Raw genomic sequence first — 19,379 nt, forward strand, 5'->3', positions numbered from 1 at the left:
CCCTGCTATCCCCCCCCAGCTCCCCACCCCCCACCGTCCCTCCCCTATTTCCCCCCAACTGACCCCAGTGTGTAGTGCTCCCCTCCCTTTGTTTGGTCTTATTTCTAGTAGTAAAAGATCTCACCCCATATACTTACGGCTTAACCCTTATCTCTTGGATTCACACCCTGTGAAGTTTGCTGGTGGCACCCAGACCCTAAGGCAGGGGTCACAATATTTATATGGTTGTAGTGAAATATGCATTCAGACACCATGGTTTTTGTTTTTTGCTTTGTTTTAGTAGCAAACCAAATGGATGAAAAGCTTCAAATCACTCTAAAAAGTGAGAAATAATTATGGGGGAATCCGGACTGCTAAATGACAGAGTTTCACAGAATTTATAAAACTGTACACAGTTATGGCACTATCAGTTTGGTGTCCTTCAGCATTCTCATGAGATCTAAATAGAGCTGTTTACTGCCCTGACCACCTTTCACTAGATTGAGGGAGAATTCTCACTCTTTCAGTAAATATTTGACCTTCCATTGCTACACAGTTGATGCTACTTCCTTGATGCTGATTTTTGCAATAATCTGTTCCTGTCTCTACATTGCATTGTGCTACCTGGCTCAACATTTTCTTTGACAGTCATCAATATAACATTATAAATGCTAAATTATATTTTTAAATAACTTATGAATCAAATGTGATAACATACTTGGGGAGAGACTGCAATATAAGAGTGAGAACCGCTGCCCTGGAAAAAACTCACCTTTATTAGGCTTCAGATATAACAACCTTTTTATATTGGGCAGAAGGTGTAAAACCCCAGACCCCTTTACTATGCTTTCCTTCCAGTGACTTTTTTCTAAAAAGAAATCACCGCCAGAGTGTGCTCTCAAGCTTAGCTTTTTTTCTTCTTTCTTACTGGACTCTCATGTGGACATTGAATATGCTACCTGTTACTCCAACATAAATAAAACTCTAAATCTTATTTCCACTAGTTTCTCCAAATAATCCCCCTTTATATAGTCCTATTCCTACCATGGACCATTGTTTTTGGTAAATTTAACAATAGCCGTTTGCTAAGTATTCACGCCATATTACGCCTAAAACTCACGCTTGCATTTGAATGGGAACAGAGTTTGCAGTGAAACTAATTCACACTACAAGTTGTGGAAGCAGGAATATTTTTTAGTGTACATTCTCCACGTGACAATATGATATTGCCAAAATATAAATCATTTTAAAACTACAGGAAAAAGACAATAATATCAGACAACCATATAAACACCTCTGCCAGGTCCATTTTACAAATCTAAAACATAGCTATAAAGTTATATACTAAATATACATTTAGTTTTACTCTGGTTATTACCCATGCAAAAAATCTATTGTTTGGTTTTGAATCTATCTGTGAGAGGTTGGTTTAATTCTATTTGAAAAGAACCACTCTGGGTTCCATCTCCTCCAGTACATGTTATTTTCCCAGAGGAATGAGTGGTCTCAAAATATTTCTTCTTTCAGAGGTGTAAAAATCTTACTCACAAGGAAGAAAAATACCTCATTAAAGTAGGAAATAGACATTTAGCAGATAACATATAACATATCAACTATAATTTCATACTCAGTTTCCTTTTAGAAGCTATCCAAGCTGTGCTCTCTGCTAATAGGGTGACAGCTGTCTCTAGCAACATGGAAGTCTTCCATTTTCTGACATACTACAAATTATTAAAATTTTTATATATACATTTTTAAGAAAACAAACTTACAACAGGACAACTAAGGTGAAATTTAAAGAAAAGTCCCCTTTAAAAAGTCTAAATTTTGACTTCATAGTTAGTGAAAAACAGAAATTTTATATACATACTCAAACATATATAGGCATATGCACACATATATAAAAACATTATTCAAATTATATTTAATGAACCTACTTGCCAAAAAGATAAGGAAATCAGAAAGAATATGGAAAAAGTTGAATTCTGGGTTTATTCAGGTTAGAGTGGGATTAGCAGAAAATCTTTTGCTAATATTTCTTAAGGAAGGATCCTATTTTAGATAGGCCAGTTCTTCACAGGAACTGGTAGTCCTCCATATTACAAGGCATTTAACATCCGTCTACTAACAGTCAGTAGAACTTTTCAGCCATTAAAACAGGTCCTTACTTCCTAGGAAGTACTTGAAATTCACCACAAGATCTTAAACTGCATTTCCTTGTAAAGGCATATCTTAATCATTTTTCACATTATTTTCCTAAAATAACTTTAGTTACTCCTGAATTGTTATGGATTTTTATAGCTTTGCCTGTGGCCCATTGGTCTGCTTCCCTCTTGCTGCCTTCTAGGGCTCTGAATATCTCTCACTTCATCTCTAACCCTCCAGCCCCCTCTCTCCATGTCACTACTCCACACTCAGTTTCAGCTCCAACAGCAAACTGTAACACGATATGATTAAACTAGCATTTAGATTATTTCCTCATCTTGCTTTTACCATTGAAAGACTGAGGGAAGAAAATGCCATAGAGATTTAAAATCAAATCAGTACTTGTATTAGAGTTCACCAGAGAAACAGAACCAATAGGATGGACATATGCTATATAGAAAGAGATTAATTATAAGGAACTGACTTTTGCAATTATAGAGACTGGTGATCCCCAAATCTGTAGCTGGCAAACAAGAGACCCAGGAAAGCCAGTGGTGTCATTTTGATCTAAGTCCAAAGGCCTGAGAACCAGGAGAGCCCATGATACAGTTCTAGTCTAAAGGCTAGCAGAAGGAAATACAGAAAGCTGACGCTTCAGTTCAAGACCAAAGGCAGGAAAACACAGACATTCCAGTTCAAGGTAAGGTTCCAGTTTTGTTCTATTCAGGCTTTCAACCCATTGGATGAAACTCACCCATATTTGGGAAAGCAATCTGCTTTTCTCAGTCTACAAATTTAAATGTTAATCTCATTCAAATCATCCCCACAGAAACAAAATATTTGGGCATCCTGTGTTCCAGTCAAGTAGGTACATAAAATTAACCATTACAATATCCGTGAGAGTCAATAAAACTGTAGCAATAAGGCAGTCAAAGAGTAGAGCAAAGGACAGTGTTAAAAAGTTAAATACATGATAGCCATATCTAATTTTAGCTTGACCTACAGAAACTAAAATTTGGTATTTTACTTTTCTGTATTCTTAGAGGTGCTTTAGTCCATCTGCATAAAACACAGGTGAAACTGAACTTGTACCCAGATTTCTAACTGAACTGAATCCTTTGTGACGTTTAGCAATGATTTTACACAGAAAGATTGTCTGACAGATCTGTAGTGGGACAGACTGTTAGAGAATATACTAAAAAGGTTAAGTGTGCCTTTTCTAAGTATTAGATGTAATTTAGTGCCATGTTAAAGCATGTAAGCTAGAGCTACACTGCCTGGGTTCAAATTCCATCTCTACTTATTACCAAATTTGTGACCTTGGGCAATCACTTAAACACTCCGTGCTTCAGTTTCCTCATCTGTAAAACACAGATAACAGGACCAAGCTGTTATCATAAAGCTGCAAAGACAGCTGCTAGTACATAGCAAGTTCTATATAACTTGTTGCTAATTTAATTTTGGGCTTTTTACAAACATGTTCTTTTTCCCAAAGTACTTAACTACTATTTCACTGGTGAATGACTATGCGGGTAAAGTTAGAATTTTAAAGAAGGGCAGATAATAAAGAAGACTCCCTCCCTTGTTTATCACTTTCAAATGTGAGCTCATGAAAGCAGTGACTTGTCTGTCTTATATTACTGTAAATTTAACAATATCCAACAAATAGTACATTCCCAATAATTTTAGGAAGAATTTATTCTTTTTACACAACAAAAGAATGAATATATATGTATACACACACACACACACACACACACACACACACACACAGTTGGGGGAGGGAGACAGCATCCACTTGCAGACAGTTGCTGCTCTGAGCATGGAAGATACAATGATGAAAACATACTCATTAAAATTTACAGTTCTGTGGGAGAGATATTTAACCAGTATCCATATACATATAGTTACTATGGAACTATAAAGTCTGATATGTCCCCATCACATTTATAGTCTAATAAAGGAAATTTTCTAGATTTTAATTTATTAATATATTATTATATATTAATACCTGATTATAAGTGTTATGAAGATACCATGAGAGAAGGAAAAACTAATATTAAATGTTTTACTTACATAACATGTGACACTGTGTGGTGTGACAAATGTATCATTATTTCTTGTAACCAGACTTCAATTAAATTTTCTTTTACTGATTTAAAAAATTGCAGCATTTATCACTTTCTGAAATTACATTGTGTGTTTATTCATTTTTTATCTCCGCATGCAACAAACTATTAATACAATGTAAGCACCAGGAAGGGTTATTAACATTTGCTCAATGTTGCTAAATTCAATCTTTGGCTACTTTAAATGACTGCAACTTAAATTTTTCGGAGACTCAAAATACTCCATTGACTTAATAAGTTGAAAACAGACAAAAATAAAGCATAGTATATATATTCACTCCCTGTCTGAGACAATGTTAGAGTTTAACCTGCTTAAGGAAAAAATTTGATGAACATTGTTTCCTACATTTGTTTGGAAAGCCATATACAGTAGAAAAGAGAGAAAAACTCATGTGTAATATAGTTTCTTAAAATTAGAAGTAAATGACTTAAGCATTAAAATAATTCACTTTCAAAGTGTTTAAAATATTAAAATATATTTATGGAAAGTTTTTAAATGGTGATAATATTAAAAACATTGCCGAAGCTTTACAAATCCCAAAGGCCTTTCATGCATATAATTTGGACCTTACAACAATCTGATGTTTCATGAAGTAGATTTTAGAGAGGAGTAAAAGTAGAAGACTTCCTCATTTCTCCCTCCCTCTCCAACAGTTCCTATCACATCAGATGTCAACTGAGTGCTTGCTAAATATTTGGGAATTATTATGATAATAGTATAGTGACAAGAATGATATTTTATTCAGAGGCATTGTCTGGCCATCAGGTTGGAATGTCAAGAAAAGAAGAAAGGAGAAGATTAGAGGTGAGGACCTGGCTCCCTGTGTGAATGCTTATTATTAAATTTAGATCATTCTGGCTCATCTTGTCCTGATAAAAAATCCATTCACTTTCTCTCCCACTTTTACAGTCTATGCTAAAATTGGAAAGAATCATTCAAATCATTGCAGAATTCAAGAAGTGAGACCATAAAATTAGTAGGTTGTTATTAGTTATTAGTAGCCATCTTTTGGAGGCTATTTGATGGCTTCACGGTTCACTAACTCTTCAAATTGTTAGCCTCAGTTTCTCAAAATGTAAACTAAGTAGAAATTCCTCATAGGGTGGTGGAGAATATGGAATGAGAGGGTGTTCACAAAGCATCTAACCCAATCTGGCATATAATAGGCCCTAAACAGACGTTCAGCACCCAGCAATGCTCCCACTCCCACAGTGCTATTGCAATTGCACTGTGGCTTATTTAGCAACGTGGTCCAATACTGCAGTAATGAACCAGATTGCTTGGATAATTGGCATTCTCCCCTTCAAACGCAAGATTGATAGGTTCAATAAAAGTCTGTGCAGTTACCCATTCTTATAATAGAGAGTTCTCATTAAAGAAATGGATTAATTGGCTTACTGATATTTTACCGGGAGCCAAATTTGAATAAGTGAACTCAGCAGTACTGATAAAAGAAAATTAAACACTAATAAAGGGAGAAATGTTCTTGCTTAGGCTGAAATCTCAGCCACAGGCTCAAATCAGGGATCCGAGTTTATGATTTGTCAGTGTGAATGGACATTAATGTCTGACAGAAAAATGCTCTGATTGTTTTTCCCTGACAGTTCACTTTTTCCCCAAGACACTCATACTAGCTGGAGACTCAATGTTGTCTCCTCCTCTAAATTTTCATAAGGGATTCCAAACCACATGTCAGGAAATATGTTTCTAAAATAACATCGTGCTTCACTCTTGTTTCCACGAACAGCTAATAAGACATATTTGGGACAAACTAAATTAGAGCAAAATATTCATCAGAATTGTCCCCAAAGTATCATAGAGCTCATGCTTCATTAGAAAATTTTTTCTTAATCTCTCTCTTCTGACAACAAATCATCTTTCCAATATTTGGAAAGGCTTATTATGATGATGAGTAATTTTTAAAGAGAAATAAATATATAAATATGCCCATACAAATATACATACACATGTTGCTAAATAAAAAATCTGATTATCCTATCTTAGTTGAGCCTTTAATGTAGCTGTCTACCACATCATCTGTGAATATCTTTCGTTTAGTTGGCATCCAGGTCAATAGATTTCTTGGTTCTCTACCTACCTCAAATGCTGCTCATTGTTGGCCTTTTCTGTTGATACTCCCTATAACCTCTACTTCCAAACTTTGGAACACAGTAGACATTTCAAATTTAATGTGTCTCAAGCCAAACTCTTGATTCTTCCTAAAAACCATTTCTTCATGTAGTCTTCCCATCTCAATAAATAGCAATTAATTCCATTCTCTGCTTCTGCCAACATACTTAGAAATATCAGTAACTACTCACTTTCTTTTATATTCCACCACTAAAGTCAGTAAATCCTCTTGCCTATATTATAAAACAATGGCATATTTCAAACCTAACCACTTCTGATTGCCTTTGCTGCTGTCATCCTAGTGCAAACTATCATCTTTTTATCATCTATCATTGGATCATGGGAGTAGCTGCCAGTCAGGTCTTATCTGCCCTTCTTGCCCTTTACAGTCTGTGATCAATATGGCTGTGACTCTGATCAATTTAAATCATATGATACTTGATATGGTTTGTCTCTGTGTCCCCACTCAAATCTCATCTTGAATTGTAATCCCCATAATTCCCACGTGTCCAGGGTAGGACCTGGTGGGAGGTGATTGAATCATGGGGGCAGTTTCCCCCCATGAGGTTCTTGTGAGAGTGAATGAGTTCTCACAAGGTCTGATGATGCCATAAGTGTTTGGCAATTCCTCTTTCTCTCCTTTCACCTGCAGCCATGTAAGACATTCCTGCTTCCCCTTCTGTCAGTAAGTTTCCTGGGGTCTCCCCAATCATGTTGAACTGTGAGTGAATTAAGCTTACTTTCTTTATAAATTACCCAGTCTCAGGCAGTTATTTAGAGCAGTATGAAAACAGACTAATACAATATTTCTCAGAATTCTCTAATGGCTTTCTCCAAAATACAAAATTCTCATCGCTGCCTACAGATCTGGTTTACTTATCTTTCTGACACCATCTATTACTATTTCCTTTCTTTCTTATTTATTTTGTTTCAGTAACATTGGCCAACTGGCTCTTTTGTGGTAGGATGTCCACATCCTACCAGAGCCTTTGCCCTGCTGTGCTATTTTCTCTTATTGGAATACCTGTTCACAGATACGTATGACTTTCTCTTTCATAGTTTAGGTAGTTACCAAAAACGACTCCTCAGTGAATACCCCGAACTACCTGCTTCAAAACTGTTCCCCCTCCCAACTTCTTTCACAAACTACTTTACACAATGTGGTTCTTTCTATTTCTCCTGGTCTTAAACATTAATTTCCACTGGTCACATTATATGTCTTTATTTATTTATAGTCTCATTTCCCATCAGGGTTGGATTTTTGGTCTGTTCTGAATTTCCAGTGTTTAGAACAATGGCTGGCACCTAATAGATCGTCAATAGATATTTGTTGAATCAGTCAATCTATTTGCTAAATTAAAATTGGAGACTGTTTTGTGGCTCAAGTGAGACTTGATTAAATTATGTAGAACAAACCCAAAATTTAGTCTTCAACTGGTGCCATGTATTTTCTTTTATATTGTATTTTTTAGAGGCATAATAAGTCAGCCATAATCTTTAATTTCTCACATCCATATATCACAAGTAGAGTGTTGGTATATAAGGAGAAATGAAAAAGAAATTATATTTCTCAGGCTCAGAGCTACAATATTTGAAGAATATTCCTTTTTTATTTTTATAATACAGGTCTGATTCTTTTCATATGCCTGGAGAGGACTTTATACAAATTTAAAGTAAAAACCATTTCATAATGCTAGTAGAAAAGTATATATCCAATCTACACTGGATTATATTAAATACCCTTTTTTATTTTTAGGCATCAAGAATGACAGAAATTCAAAGCCAATTAATTGAGAAGAATTTCCAGGAACCATATTTTTCCAAGAAATTTTAATTCATTTGCCTTTGCATATTTTCATTCTGAAAGGACAATGTCATTGTGTTTATTTCATGAGGGCCACACTCTACAGCTATGGTGTCAATACTGATTGCTTTAATAACCATTTGTGATTAATTTTGCATTCTCTGAAACTGCATTTCCTTTTGACCAGCAGGCGTGAAAATGACAGCTCTAGACTACCCTGTTCTACACAAGCTAATTGGCTTGAAAGAAGCCAGAAAAAAATGAAAGAACTAAAGTTTAGAAGGCTTCTGAGAAATCATAACTCTAAGAATTACAAAAACTTAGGTTTCCAAGGAGATTTAAAGACAATTTAGCTACCACAGGCAAGGATGTGACTCTTAATAGGATCCTGGAGGCTGCCAGCATCTGACACAAGTATATAAAAGATGATAATTTACCTATTTAGAATAAGATACTGTTTCAACCTTAAAAAATTATTAATGATTTATTAAAGCTCTCTACTGGAAAAAGAACTTTAAGTACATGTATATTATTTCCCTCTATTACTTTCATAAATTGCCTTGTTATCTGTGGGTACTGAGTTAATTTTAATGCAATGAGCAGAAAAATCATTACCTACTGAGGCAATAAGTAATCAACTTCATATCATCACTTGTCCTCATTCCATGATTGCATTCACAGCAGCTATGGCATTTGGCACGATGAAGATAAAAGCAAAGATTTCATAAATTCTTCTGAACTATATAGTTGTTATATCTAAATTTTCCACCCAGCTCTGTTCTATATATCTGAGATAAGTACAGTGGGAAATAGACTAAAAGAACAGATAGAGGGCCTTACCCTGGCTCTAAAGAATATTTTCCCAAAAGTGAGGATAAATAGATATTAAAATAAATATTGCAAGATACATCTCATTTGAGAATAAAATTATATATCTCCTGAAAATGCTAAGGTTCCCTTCTGCCTGGGAAAATGAGATGTGGCTTTTCAGAGTTTAGCTGTTGCTAGGACAAAGTGCCCTCTAAGGTTTATCAAAACAGTCATTATTCATAGAACAATTTTTAACAATAAATTATTTTTTGAATACTAATTTTTCAACTGAAGGAAGTTATGAAGTAAAGGAGTAAACAGACTTTGGAATAAGAAGATCAACAAATGTCTACATTATGAAAAATGTGTGTCTCCTGTTTTTATGAGAATATAGCATCTCTGATATAAAAAAACCTGAATGATGAATATAATACATTATGCTTATTCAAGAAATGGAAACACAGATCACACACTATATTCGTCTTATAACACCTCTATTTTGTTGAACTTTAGGGCTAATTTCTCTTTCGGTGATGTAAATTGATAATGCAATAATCTGTTTATGTGTCTGAGTTGTAAATAATGTTCAAGGACTATTCAGATATTTTACATATCTTGCTTTTCCCAGTGATGGTTGCTCCCTCCGCTCTGCTATCTCACTGCCAAATGTTATACTGCTATGGAGGCTAGCTCTACATCATCCCAAACCTTTCTGCTTCTGTTTCCTCCTCTGCTAAAGCAGAGTAGTAAATGAGAGCCCAGGAAAACTTTTTAAAAAACTATATTCTATGTGTATGGAAAGAGTATGTATACACACTGGTAGATATTCTAGCAACTTTATGAAAATATAAACCATTTACTACATAGCAAAACACTGAGAAAACAGCGACTGTGCCATCTGAGAATAATTATTTCTGAGAAATACAAATAGGGTTTTTGCTTGACTCTGTTAAACCAAACTAACACTATTTCTGGGAGAAAGAGTATACTTTAAGCAGTCTCACACACTGGGCTTAGTGGACGGGAGAAATGTCTTTCCTAAAGGTCATTCTACTGATGTATAGCCTAAAGACAGTTTTCCTAAATAATATCATACAACTAATAAAATTAATTTGGGAAAATTATGTTAACAGTTTTTTTCTATTTGAATCTAGCTATATCATACATGTTGGATTAAGCATATATATATATATATATATATATATATATATATATATAAAACCCGTGTAAACTGTGTAAATAAATAATTAAAAATCAAATATTTTCTTAGAGTAAGAGTAGGCAAAAATACTACAAACAACTAGATTTTTAGGTAACTTACCATTAAGTTGTGTATGAGCTCTTTGGGGTTTTACAAACATTTCTTAGAATGTATTTTACCAAAATCTCATATAAAATGTTAAGTTTTCTTTTAATACATGTGTGGTCTTTTATAGGTCATTATCATAAGTTACAGAACAATATGCATTCTATGAAAAAAGTCAATAACAAGATTCAGTTTTCTGGCCTAAGAAGTTGGAGTTTACCAACTCTGCCTTCTTCACACAACTGCATATCCCATTCCTTTCACCATGTGCATCCTTCACCTTTCCCCATTAAGTTCTTCTTCTTTATAATCCTGTTGAGTTTTCTTCTGCTTCACACAAATTCCACCTGATTTCATTTGTTCCAATTATGACACTGCCTTCTAATCACAAGTGAGAGAGTTCAGAAAGAACTTTTACTGATGGGGTAAGATGAGAATGTCACAAGGGGTCAGTGGACTTCGGGGAAGAGGGCAGGGTCAAGGAAAGCTTGTGCCAAAAGACGTCTGAAAGAAATCTTCTGGATCTGATATATGGTTGATTATTTGACAGAGCACCTTTAGAAGTGAACTAAATGCAAAGCATATATATATAGTCTTTAAACAGTGCAAAACTATATGTAAAGCATGTACATATATATTCTTGAAACATGTTTGTTCAGGGAAGAGGCAGTATAATAGGAGAGATTAATGGTGTAAGAAAAGAGAAGGTATGATTGATAATGAAGTCTAAATTTGATATGAATAACAATAAGCCAACAGAAAATAAGGTAAATGCAATATCATTTTTGTAGGACTTCTATATATTTAATAATTTCACATTTATTTCATCAAATCCTAAAGTGCTCTATAAGGAATTATTTGTTTCCAAGGATGCAAACTTAGTTTTTGATGTAGTTAGGTTTAAAATGCACACATGACTGAATCCCAAGACTCTAGGAGTAAAAGAAAACGGAAAATTTGACAATAAAGCAAAGAAATTTAAGGGAGTTTACATAACATGTTTACAGCTGCAGAGTTAGGGCAGCACAATTGGTCATGAGGACATGGAGAAGAGAAAAATTCTGTGATAGCCAGAGTTTTGAAAGAGATTCCTAAGTAGTTTCAAGCACATAACTGACACATAAATTTATAATGCATGCAGTCAAGTGCAGTTATGTGACTTATTCTAATTTCTTTAATTCTAACAGAACAGAACATCAATATTGAATAAAGTTCAGAATTCCAAAATTCATACTAGTTGGGGCATTAAAATATATGCTGAAGACTGCAGTAGGGTTGTCTATGAAGCTTCTGAAACTAACTTTAAAAAAAATTCTAAGTTTAGGAAATATGACCAATTATTTTATTTGCCATATGGGACGTAGCTAAGCATATGATTGGGAAACTGAAATCAGACAAGTTTTTAAATTGAACACTGACCTTCTGCACCATCAATGAGAAAAATACCTGCTGAGTATTACATAGGCAAATCAGGAAATGTTGCCATTTAAACTTAATTATATAACACTGATATATACTGAATTAAACAGAACAATCTACTTGTAAAGTACTGGGAGGGGAATGCCAAGAATGAGAGAAATAAAGGGCCAAGAAGAGTAAATGTTTACTAGTCTAAACACAAAACCCAACTTCTGAGTAACTGGTTCTCAATATTAGCCAGTCAATTATTGCTTTATATTAGGGATATTGTAAGTGCTTCAACACCTACCCCTCCACACCTGCATTTCAGTGTGGAGGGTAGGGCCTATTAGTCAGATGCTGGAGGGCATCAAAATCTCTCTCTCTCTCTCTCACACACACACACACACACACACACACACACACACACACGGGCCCACTGTCCACAGGGAAAAAGAGCAGTGTAGGGATAGATTAAGGAGAGCCTGATGCCACAGGAAAACCATCCCACACATGAGCAATAGAAAGATTCCCAATCAGGAGTGTTCCTGAAAAGCCAGTTAGAGAATGTGCATGGAAAGCTAATTTTCCCATTTCTTAACTTTTCTTCATGAATATTTATAATTAACAACAGCTTATTAATGTTTAAACCAAACTACTAGGGAACATAGTGATGAAAGGAAAAAAATATTTTCTGGATATTTTTTCTAAGATAAATGAATACCTGTCTAAAATTCCATGGCTGACAAATAGAGGAGAATGTACTTTTTCTTGTCTATTTACACATCGATGTAATCATTTTGTTAAGGGATTTAAACTGATGGGGATAGATGGTGTGACGGATCTGAGCTAATATAAGGGAATACTATTTATATTTGTTTGCTTAAAATACAGACTAGTCTTGTATATTTTATCTTAAATGTCAAAGTACCTCAATCTGAGGCCAGGTTCCAGTTTGTTTTCAATTTTTCATGTACTTTTTATTTAAGAGATAAGTTTCTGAAGCACTGAATCAATCATCAGTGTCACTGTTTGCTATTTGAAATGTCCTGGGCTTTGCTTATGAATTATGCTACACAAATTGTTGTTCATGCCCAGCTGTGAATTTAATTACCAAATCTTCTGCCCATTTTCCATCCACTTTTAATATTAATTGTCTCAGGTGACATTGTTAGAAACTGAAAAATGAGTAGTTATTTGAAAGGCTTTCTGGGTTATAGAAATATACAATATCATCATCCAGTAATATCACTGAAAACATAAATGAAGTACAGATATTAATTACATAACTTTATCAAAACATGAAAGCTTTTTTTTTCATAAGAAAGAGGCTCTTTTCATAGACTGTGTATAAATTATTAACCTCTCAAAGAAAAAAATGCATGAAGCAATGTAAGAAATGCATAAGGCCCCCTTCTTCTCCTGCTCTCCTTCTCTTCTTCTTTCTCTTCCTCCCCTCCTTCCTCATTTTCTTTTCATTCTCATCCTCCTCCTTCACATAGCTGACAATAAGGCATGGGTTCCACTTGGCATATGAATGCTTGCTAATGCCTTTGTGTTTTCTCTGTACTTTCCTAAAATCATAATTGGCATTTTCCTTCTACCCACTTTACTCAGCGATGACCCAGCTCACTGCAGTGTAACTCCCTGTGAAATTCTAAGATGAGCAATGTTTTATCGATGGGGGATTAGGAAGAATTGAACAAGACAGTAAATTAGTTGAGAGCAAAATATGTTGGAATTGAAAATAGGTATTTCTTCAGTAGAAGCATAGTCCACTGGTAGATTGTAAAACTCAAACTTAAAGATATCTGCTCCTTTAAACCATTCTGAAACAATAGTACATGAAATATGTGAATGCACATGTGATGATCTTAGATTTACCATAATCTAAGTCATTATAACATTGAGGTGACACAGACACTTTTAAAGGAACAATAAAGTATTTTAGTAGCATAATGAGATTCCATTTTTCTCCATCATGTTTATATACACCCTTTAAAAGACTTAACTAACAGTATTTAGAATAGATAATGTCAACATCCAGTTATCCAGCATACCTTCACTAATAAGATACGACTTCTAAACTTATTTTAAATAAAACTGATAATTAGAAGAATAATTTTTGTGTAATATATATTGACAGGAAACATTTTTCCATGTGGGTCAAAATATAATACATATGTTTCATTTTCTTAACCACACATTTGCAAAAAGGCCTTTGTAGTTTGCAAAATTATTGTATATGAAATTATCCATAGTCATGAAAATGCACTGACAGATACGTTGGCACTTTCAACAGCTCCAGTCAATTCCTTACTGACGGCAGGACATTGACAAAATAATTAATCTATCCTAACTATAAAGTAATATTTACTATAGACATTCAGGCAGAAATAACAGCTTACAAAGATATGATAGAAAAATATGTAACAAATTTCCCACGATAGTTATCAAGTACAACTGTAAAATTAGAATGCAGCAACTATGGAAGAGTGAATGTCATCTAGAGACAATGATAGCAATCAACTTCTATCAGTGCTGTTATTGCAGGATCAGAGGTATAAATACTGAGAGAGTGTAAGAGAAAAAATATTATATCCCACATCCATCAACCTTCACCTCCTACCACTGTACCTACTGTCATATCTACTGTCATCATTATGTAGTATTTTGTTACTTATGGAGCACCTGAAGTGTGCATGGGGTTGCATCTGTCAAAAGCTGAGTCTTTACTGGAAAGCAAGAAGTAGAAGCATCACTTTTTGAAAATCAGGGATTATCCTAGAAAGCGTCTCTAGATGCTTTTAGGAAAAATTTTAACCCAATGTACCAGTGGCTAAAAATTAAAGAATAGAGTTGTGCAGAGTTAAACACAGCCACCTAACATGTATTAAATAACAGTATTATGGAAAATATCCAAGGCTGAATTGACTTATTGACTTACCTGAGATAGATGCCATGCTGCTCTGTTTAATGCCTGCGTACGGGGATAAATTATGGAAATAAATGCCCTCATCAGATAAAGTATGTTAACTAGTTAGAAACTAGCATATATGACAATCACTATTTAAAATTCTTCCAGAAATACAAATAATACTTATTTGCCATTTGAAGGACATAAGACTAAAATGAGTAGTTTATTAATTTTATCATGAAACGTCATGGTCTGTATTTATTTTAAATATACTCTCTGGAAATCTCAAATACCAATGATTGTTTCTGAAGTCCAATATTAATTAGATTGGCCTAATCTGACAATCAGAGTAAATGCTAAAATAACCAGAAGCTTGTAGCAGTTATATACTCTACATTAACAATGTGGAATAAAATTTGACAATAAAATTGTTTTAAATATCCAAAGACAAATTTTGATAATTTAGCATCAAAATCACTGTCCATTATATTTTCCTAAGAGCCATCAGAGTATAATTCACTTGCTGGAGCAAAATGTGTATATCTTTGTTATAAACGGAAAAACAATTGCTCTTCTAAACATAATTGTGAAAGCACAAAGGGTGTTTTATGTACTGCGATAGTATTCCCTCTTTAAAATCTTCTTTTGTTTACATTCTTACAAAACTAATATTCTTCAAAAAGTGTTCTGAAATTTGGGGCTTCAGCCTACGTAAAACAGAACTGAGACTTAACAGGGAGAAAAAAAAGGAATCACATAAGAAAAATTTAGCAACATAAATTAACTTTTCATTGAGTAGACTTTTGGAATTATTATCAAACTGTTTTTCTGCAACCTAACAATTATTGATCCATTTTCATATGCCTAATAGTGCCTTATCTAGATTCTTAAACAAAACAGTAAATGTAATAGGTTTTCTTTCCTTATAGTCTCTTCAACAATATCAAACAGACTATACAGCGATATAATAAAGAAAAAAACTTACTGAAAAGTCTTCAAAGATTTCCTTGAGTTCCTTGTGACCATGCCTTTCAGCAATATGTGCGGGGTCTGAACCCTCCACATTTTTCATCTTAGAAGCCCAGGTTGCTCCTGAACATTGAAGCAAATGAATAGCTAGGTTCTTTAAGCCAAATTTTGCTGCACAGTGGAGAAGAGTTGGAAGTTCTTTGAAATGATTATCTGTAAGCACAAGAAGCAGTAGGATGTAACGTTTTGATTGTATTGGCAATCTCATTAAGAATGCTAACATAATCTACCCCTAAAAGTAATTCCCATAAAGCACTCCAGACTTTTAATGTAAGAAACCATCAATAGTTTTAGCAATCTAGAATATTTCTCCCCTCAATTTCCTATCTTAAAATAAATATAAACTAATATTCTTACTAGCATTAATGCACCACTCTTAATTGTAAGGTAAATTTAATTTAAAAAGCCACATCAACCTCTTAAATGAAAAAGAAATGAAAGAAAAATGCACTGTAATAACTCATTTTGAATGTACTGAGACATGAACCAAACACTAAGTGACAAAATTCTGTAAGTTCATCTATAAAATCATTTTTCCTTCTACCTCCTTGCCTAGTTTGCTTCCTTCTAAAGTTGAAATAAACATGAAATTCCTTGAGGGGTTATATTAGATTTCTATATGAAATTTTTCTTTCAAAAACTAACTGCAACAGAAAATACAGGTGAGTACTTTTATAAACAACTTCAGTGTGGAAATTTCCATCTGAATTTTACAACTTTTATATCAATGTGTTAGAGTTTGATTTTTCATAATTATTAACTATCAATTAGAAGACAATTATTAATTTTATATCACTACAAAATGATGAATATAACCTGTATCCCAATGTCAAACAAAACAAAATACAGAAAAATGAATGATGGTTTGTTATTTATACTTTTGCACTTAGTTGAGAAAAAAATGTTATAGAAATTACACACCAACATGATAGCTATGGCATTATCAGAAGTAAGGTGAAGACTTACAGCAACAGAATTAAAGGAATCAAAACAGAAGTTAGTAGTCTTCCAGCAAACTTTTAAAGGAATGGAAAACTGTCATCTCATTGCTTTTTTGAAAATTGTGAATTTGCTTTAATCATCTTAGTTCATACACTATTTAGTTATCTTCTTAAACGCACACATTTACTTTTCAAACACTTTACAATCTCACTTGTTAGATTAAAATAATAGATTTGTTAAGGAGATACAAGAAACTTATAGAATGTGTTTAATCTACAGTGTACATTTGTTTCATGTCATGGCAATTTTCATTTAATTAATCTAGATTCATTGCATCTGTTTTTATTACCAAGGTATAATAGAGAAGCCCTAGTTCAAAACAAAGTATGGCAAATTTACTTTTGATTTTTTTCCAGACAAAATAAATTTTTAGTTTTCAGTTATTTCAGCCAATGTCTACCAAAAGTAATTTCATGAGAATAGAATAAAATGTCTGAGGAGGGGAGAATGTTTTAAGGAAAAGTCCAATGGCACTTGTTTTACAAATACAAATAAACAGGTGAATTGGCACATAGCAAAGAAATCAAGTCATACATTTGTTTGTGCAGAGCGGCTTCTGAAGTTTTTGAGGCAATCCCTACAAAAGATGGCTAATAATTAAATTGAAGTAATCAAACCAAAGCTTTCAAAAGATTAACCTAGCTCACTAGAATAATAAAAATATACCCAAGTTTAGAATATAAGCATTAAAAAAGAATTTAACAGTAATATGAGTATTGAAACTAGAAATTCATAACCACGTAATCCGTTTGTTCTCATAAATCATTATCTGGAACAGTAAATATTCATTCAGAGTAGGATGACCAGGTGGCCACTTCAGGGTAAAACAATAAAGCACACAATAAAGAGAAGATTAAAAATCAGGAACTCTGCATTCTAATCCCAGCTCAGCCACTAAATCTGTGGTTCTTAAGAATTCATCTTGTGGACCTCAGTTTCCTAATTTATAAAATGAAAGGGTTGGGAGTCAAAATTATAGGACTTCTCATATTCTTTTGGGCTTGATGCCATGCCGCAAATGCTTTAAGCCAAGAAACTCTCTGGAAGGTATTTTTTCCTGGGTTTTAATTAGATACCAATTAGAGTAGGGAAGATAGTTGCAAAGGTTGAAGAAACAGAATAATTTTCATTCCTTTCATAATAGGATTTTAAATCTGATGTAATGTTATTATTTCTGTGGATCTGTAAACACAGAGCATTGCTGTGTTTATGAAACTTTTTGGTCTCTGACAGGAGAACCATTATATAACATGTGGAGAACCATTATATAAACATTATATAACCATTATATAACACTCTTCCAATCCTGTCAAATATTAGACATAATTTTATTTAGAATTTTAAGGAAGAAAAATGCTGCCAAGGTTATCATGTTTCTAAAACCTTGATAATGTAAACAAAATGCACAAAAGAAATAGTTCATCAAAGTCCTATGCTACAGTTTTGTTGTTACCTCTAATATTACATAAAATATGGCAGTGAAAAATGCATAAGTAGATATATACTTTACTATTAGCCTCAATATTGAATCTACCTCATTAACTGTTGCAATTGAATCCTTCTTACTAAAATATTCTCTTAAATAAGAGAAAAAATTAGAATTTGCAGCCACTTGGTATTTCTCTTGTTAATTGTCTCAAGAAAGTTCATAAAAGATACTTTTTCTTTTAAATGTTTTAGTTGATTAGGTTAGAGCCTAATCTGCATTATATTCAAATGCGTCGTAATTTCTTCTTACTATATAAATTTCAAAATAATGCCTTTTATTACTTAAATACCAACATTCTAAAACTTAATATTTACTTTCCATGAGAAGGAATATAATATAGCACTTAAGCATTAGGACTTTGGAGGACTTTGAATTAAATCTTTACAATTCAACTCTAGCATTTAGTCATAGTGTGATTTGAACAAGCTACTTGAAATTTCTGCATCTTAATTTTCTCAACATTCAATTGAATACCATTACATCTGCTCAATCAGTTATTAAACCTATGTCCAATGCATTCTTCCATGCAAATACGTATTGTTGGTCCTCATTATATGGGAATTCTATTTCTGCAAATTCATGTACACAGTAAAGTTTGTCTGTAACCCCTTAAGGCACTTTCCCAGTCATTTGCAGACACTGTATAGCAATGAAAAATCTGAGTCACCCAAAGCAGATTCCCAGCTGAGGTCAAACAAGGCAACACTCTACCTTCTTATTTCAATTTTCATACTATAAACAAATGTCCTGTTTGTAGTCCATTTGGTGCCACAACTGTCACAGTTTTTGTGGTTTATTTTGGTGATTTAACTGTTTAAAATGCCACCCAAGTATGGTGTTGAAGTGGTGTGTAGTATTTCTAAGCACAAGAAAGCTATGGCATGCCTTATGGAAAAAATATATGTATTAGATGAATTCATTTAGGCATGAGTAACAGTGTTGACGGTGAGTTCAGTCTGAATCAACAGTATATATTAAATAAGGTATTTTTTAAACAGAAACACACATAAAGCAAGGTTACGTATCAATTGGTTGATGAAAATATTGTGACCAGAAGCTCACAGGAACCTAACTCTACACCTCTACTGGGAGCAAAGTTTCAGTATTGACTTGAATAAGTCAATTACTTTATATAACATAACTTCTGGAAATAATGAGAATCAACTGCATTTTAAAGCACTCTATGGGCCCCTTTTCATTTTGGAAAGAGAGTTCAGAATTGGTTTCCCATTGCAGCATG

At 33.6% G+C, this 19,379-nt stretch overlaps 1 protein-coding gene across 4 annotated transcripts in view; it reads right to left on the reverse strand.

The window, feature by feature from the left end:
- The window catches only part of BANK1 (B cell scaffold protein with ankyrin repeats 1), a 311,677-nt gene that overhangs the window by 179,662 nt on the left and 112,636 nt on the right, over window positions 1-19,379 (reverse strand). For 2 of the 4 annotated variants that reach the window (XR_005196870.1, XM_017508664.2), the window contains exons 7-8: window positions 15,605-15,801; window positions 14,650-14,682 (exon numbers count right to left, since the gene is read on the reverse strand). Coding sequence is in view for 2 of the 4 variants with exons in the window: in XM_017508664.2 (XP_017364153.1) it covers window positions 14,650-14,682; window positions 15,605-15,801 (230 nt within the window). In the remaining 2 variants the exon portion in view is untranslated. The remainder of the gene's footprint in view (window positions 1-14,649; window positions 14,683-15,604; window positions 15,802-19,379) is intronic. The other 2 variants (XR_005196871.1, XM_017508665.2) reach the window with 1 other exon arrangement.

The sequence above is a fragment of the Cebus imitator genome, unplaced genomic scaffold, assembly GCF_001604975.1.
Source record: "Cebus imitator isolate Cc_AM_T3 unplaced genomic scaffold, Cebus_imitator-1.0 Scaffold397, whole genome shotgun sequence".
Lineage (NCBI taxonomy): Eukaryota > Metazoa > Chordata > Mammalia > Primates > Cebidae > Cebus > Cebus imitator.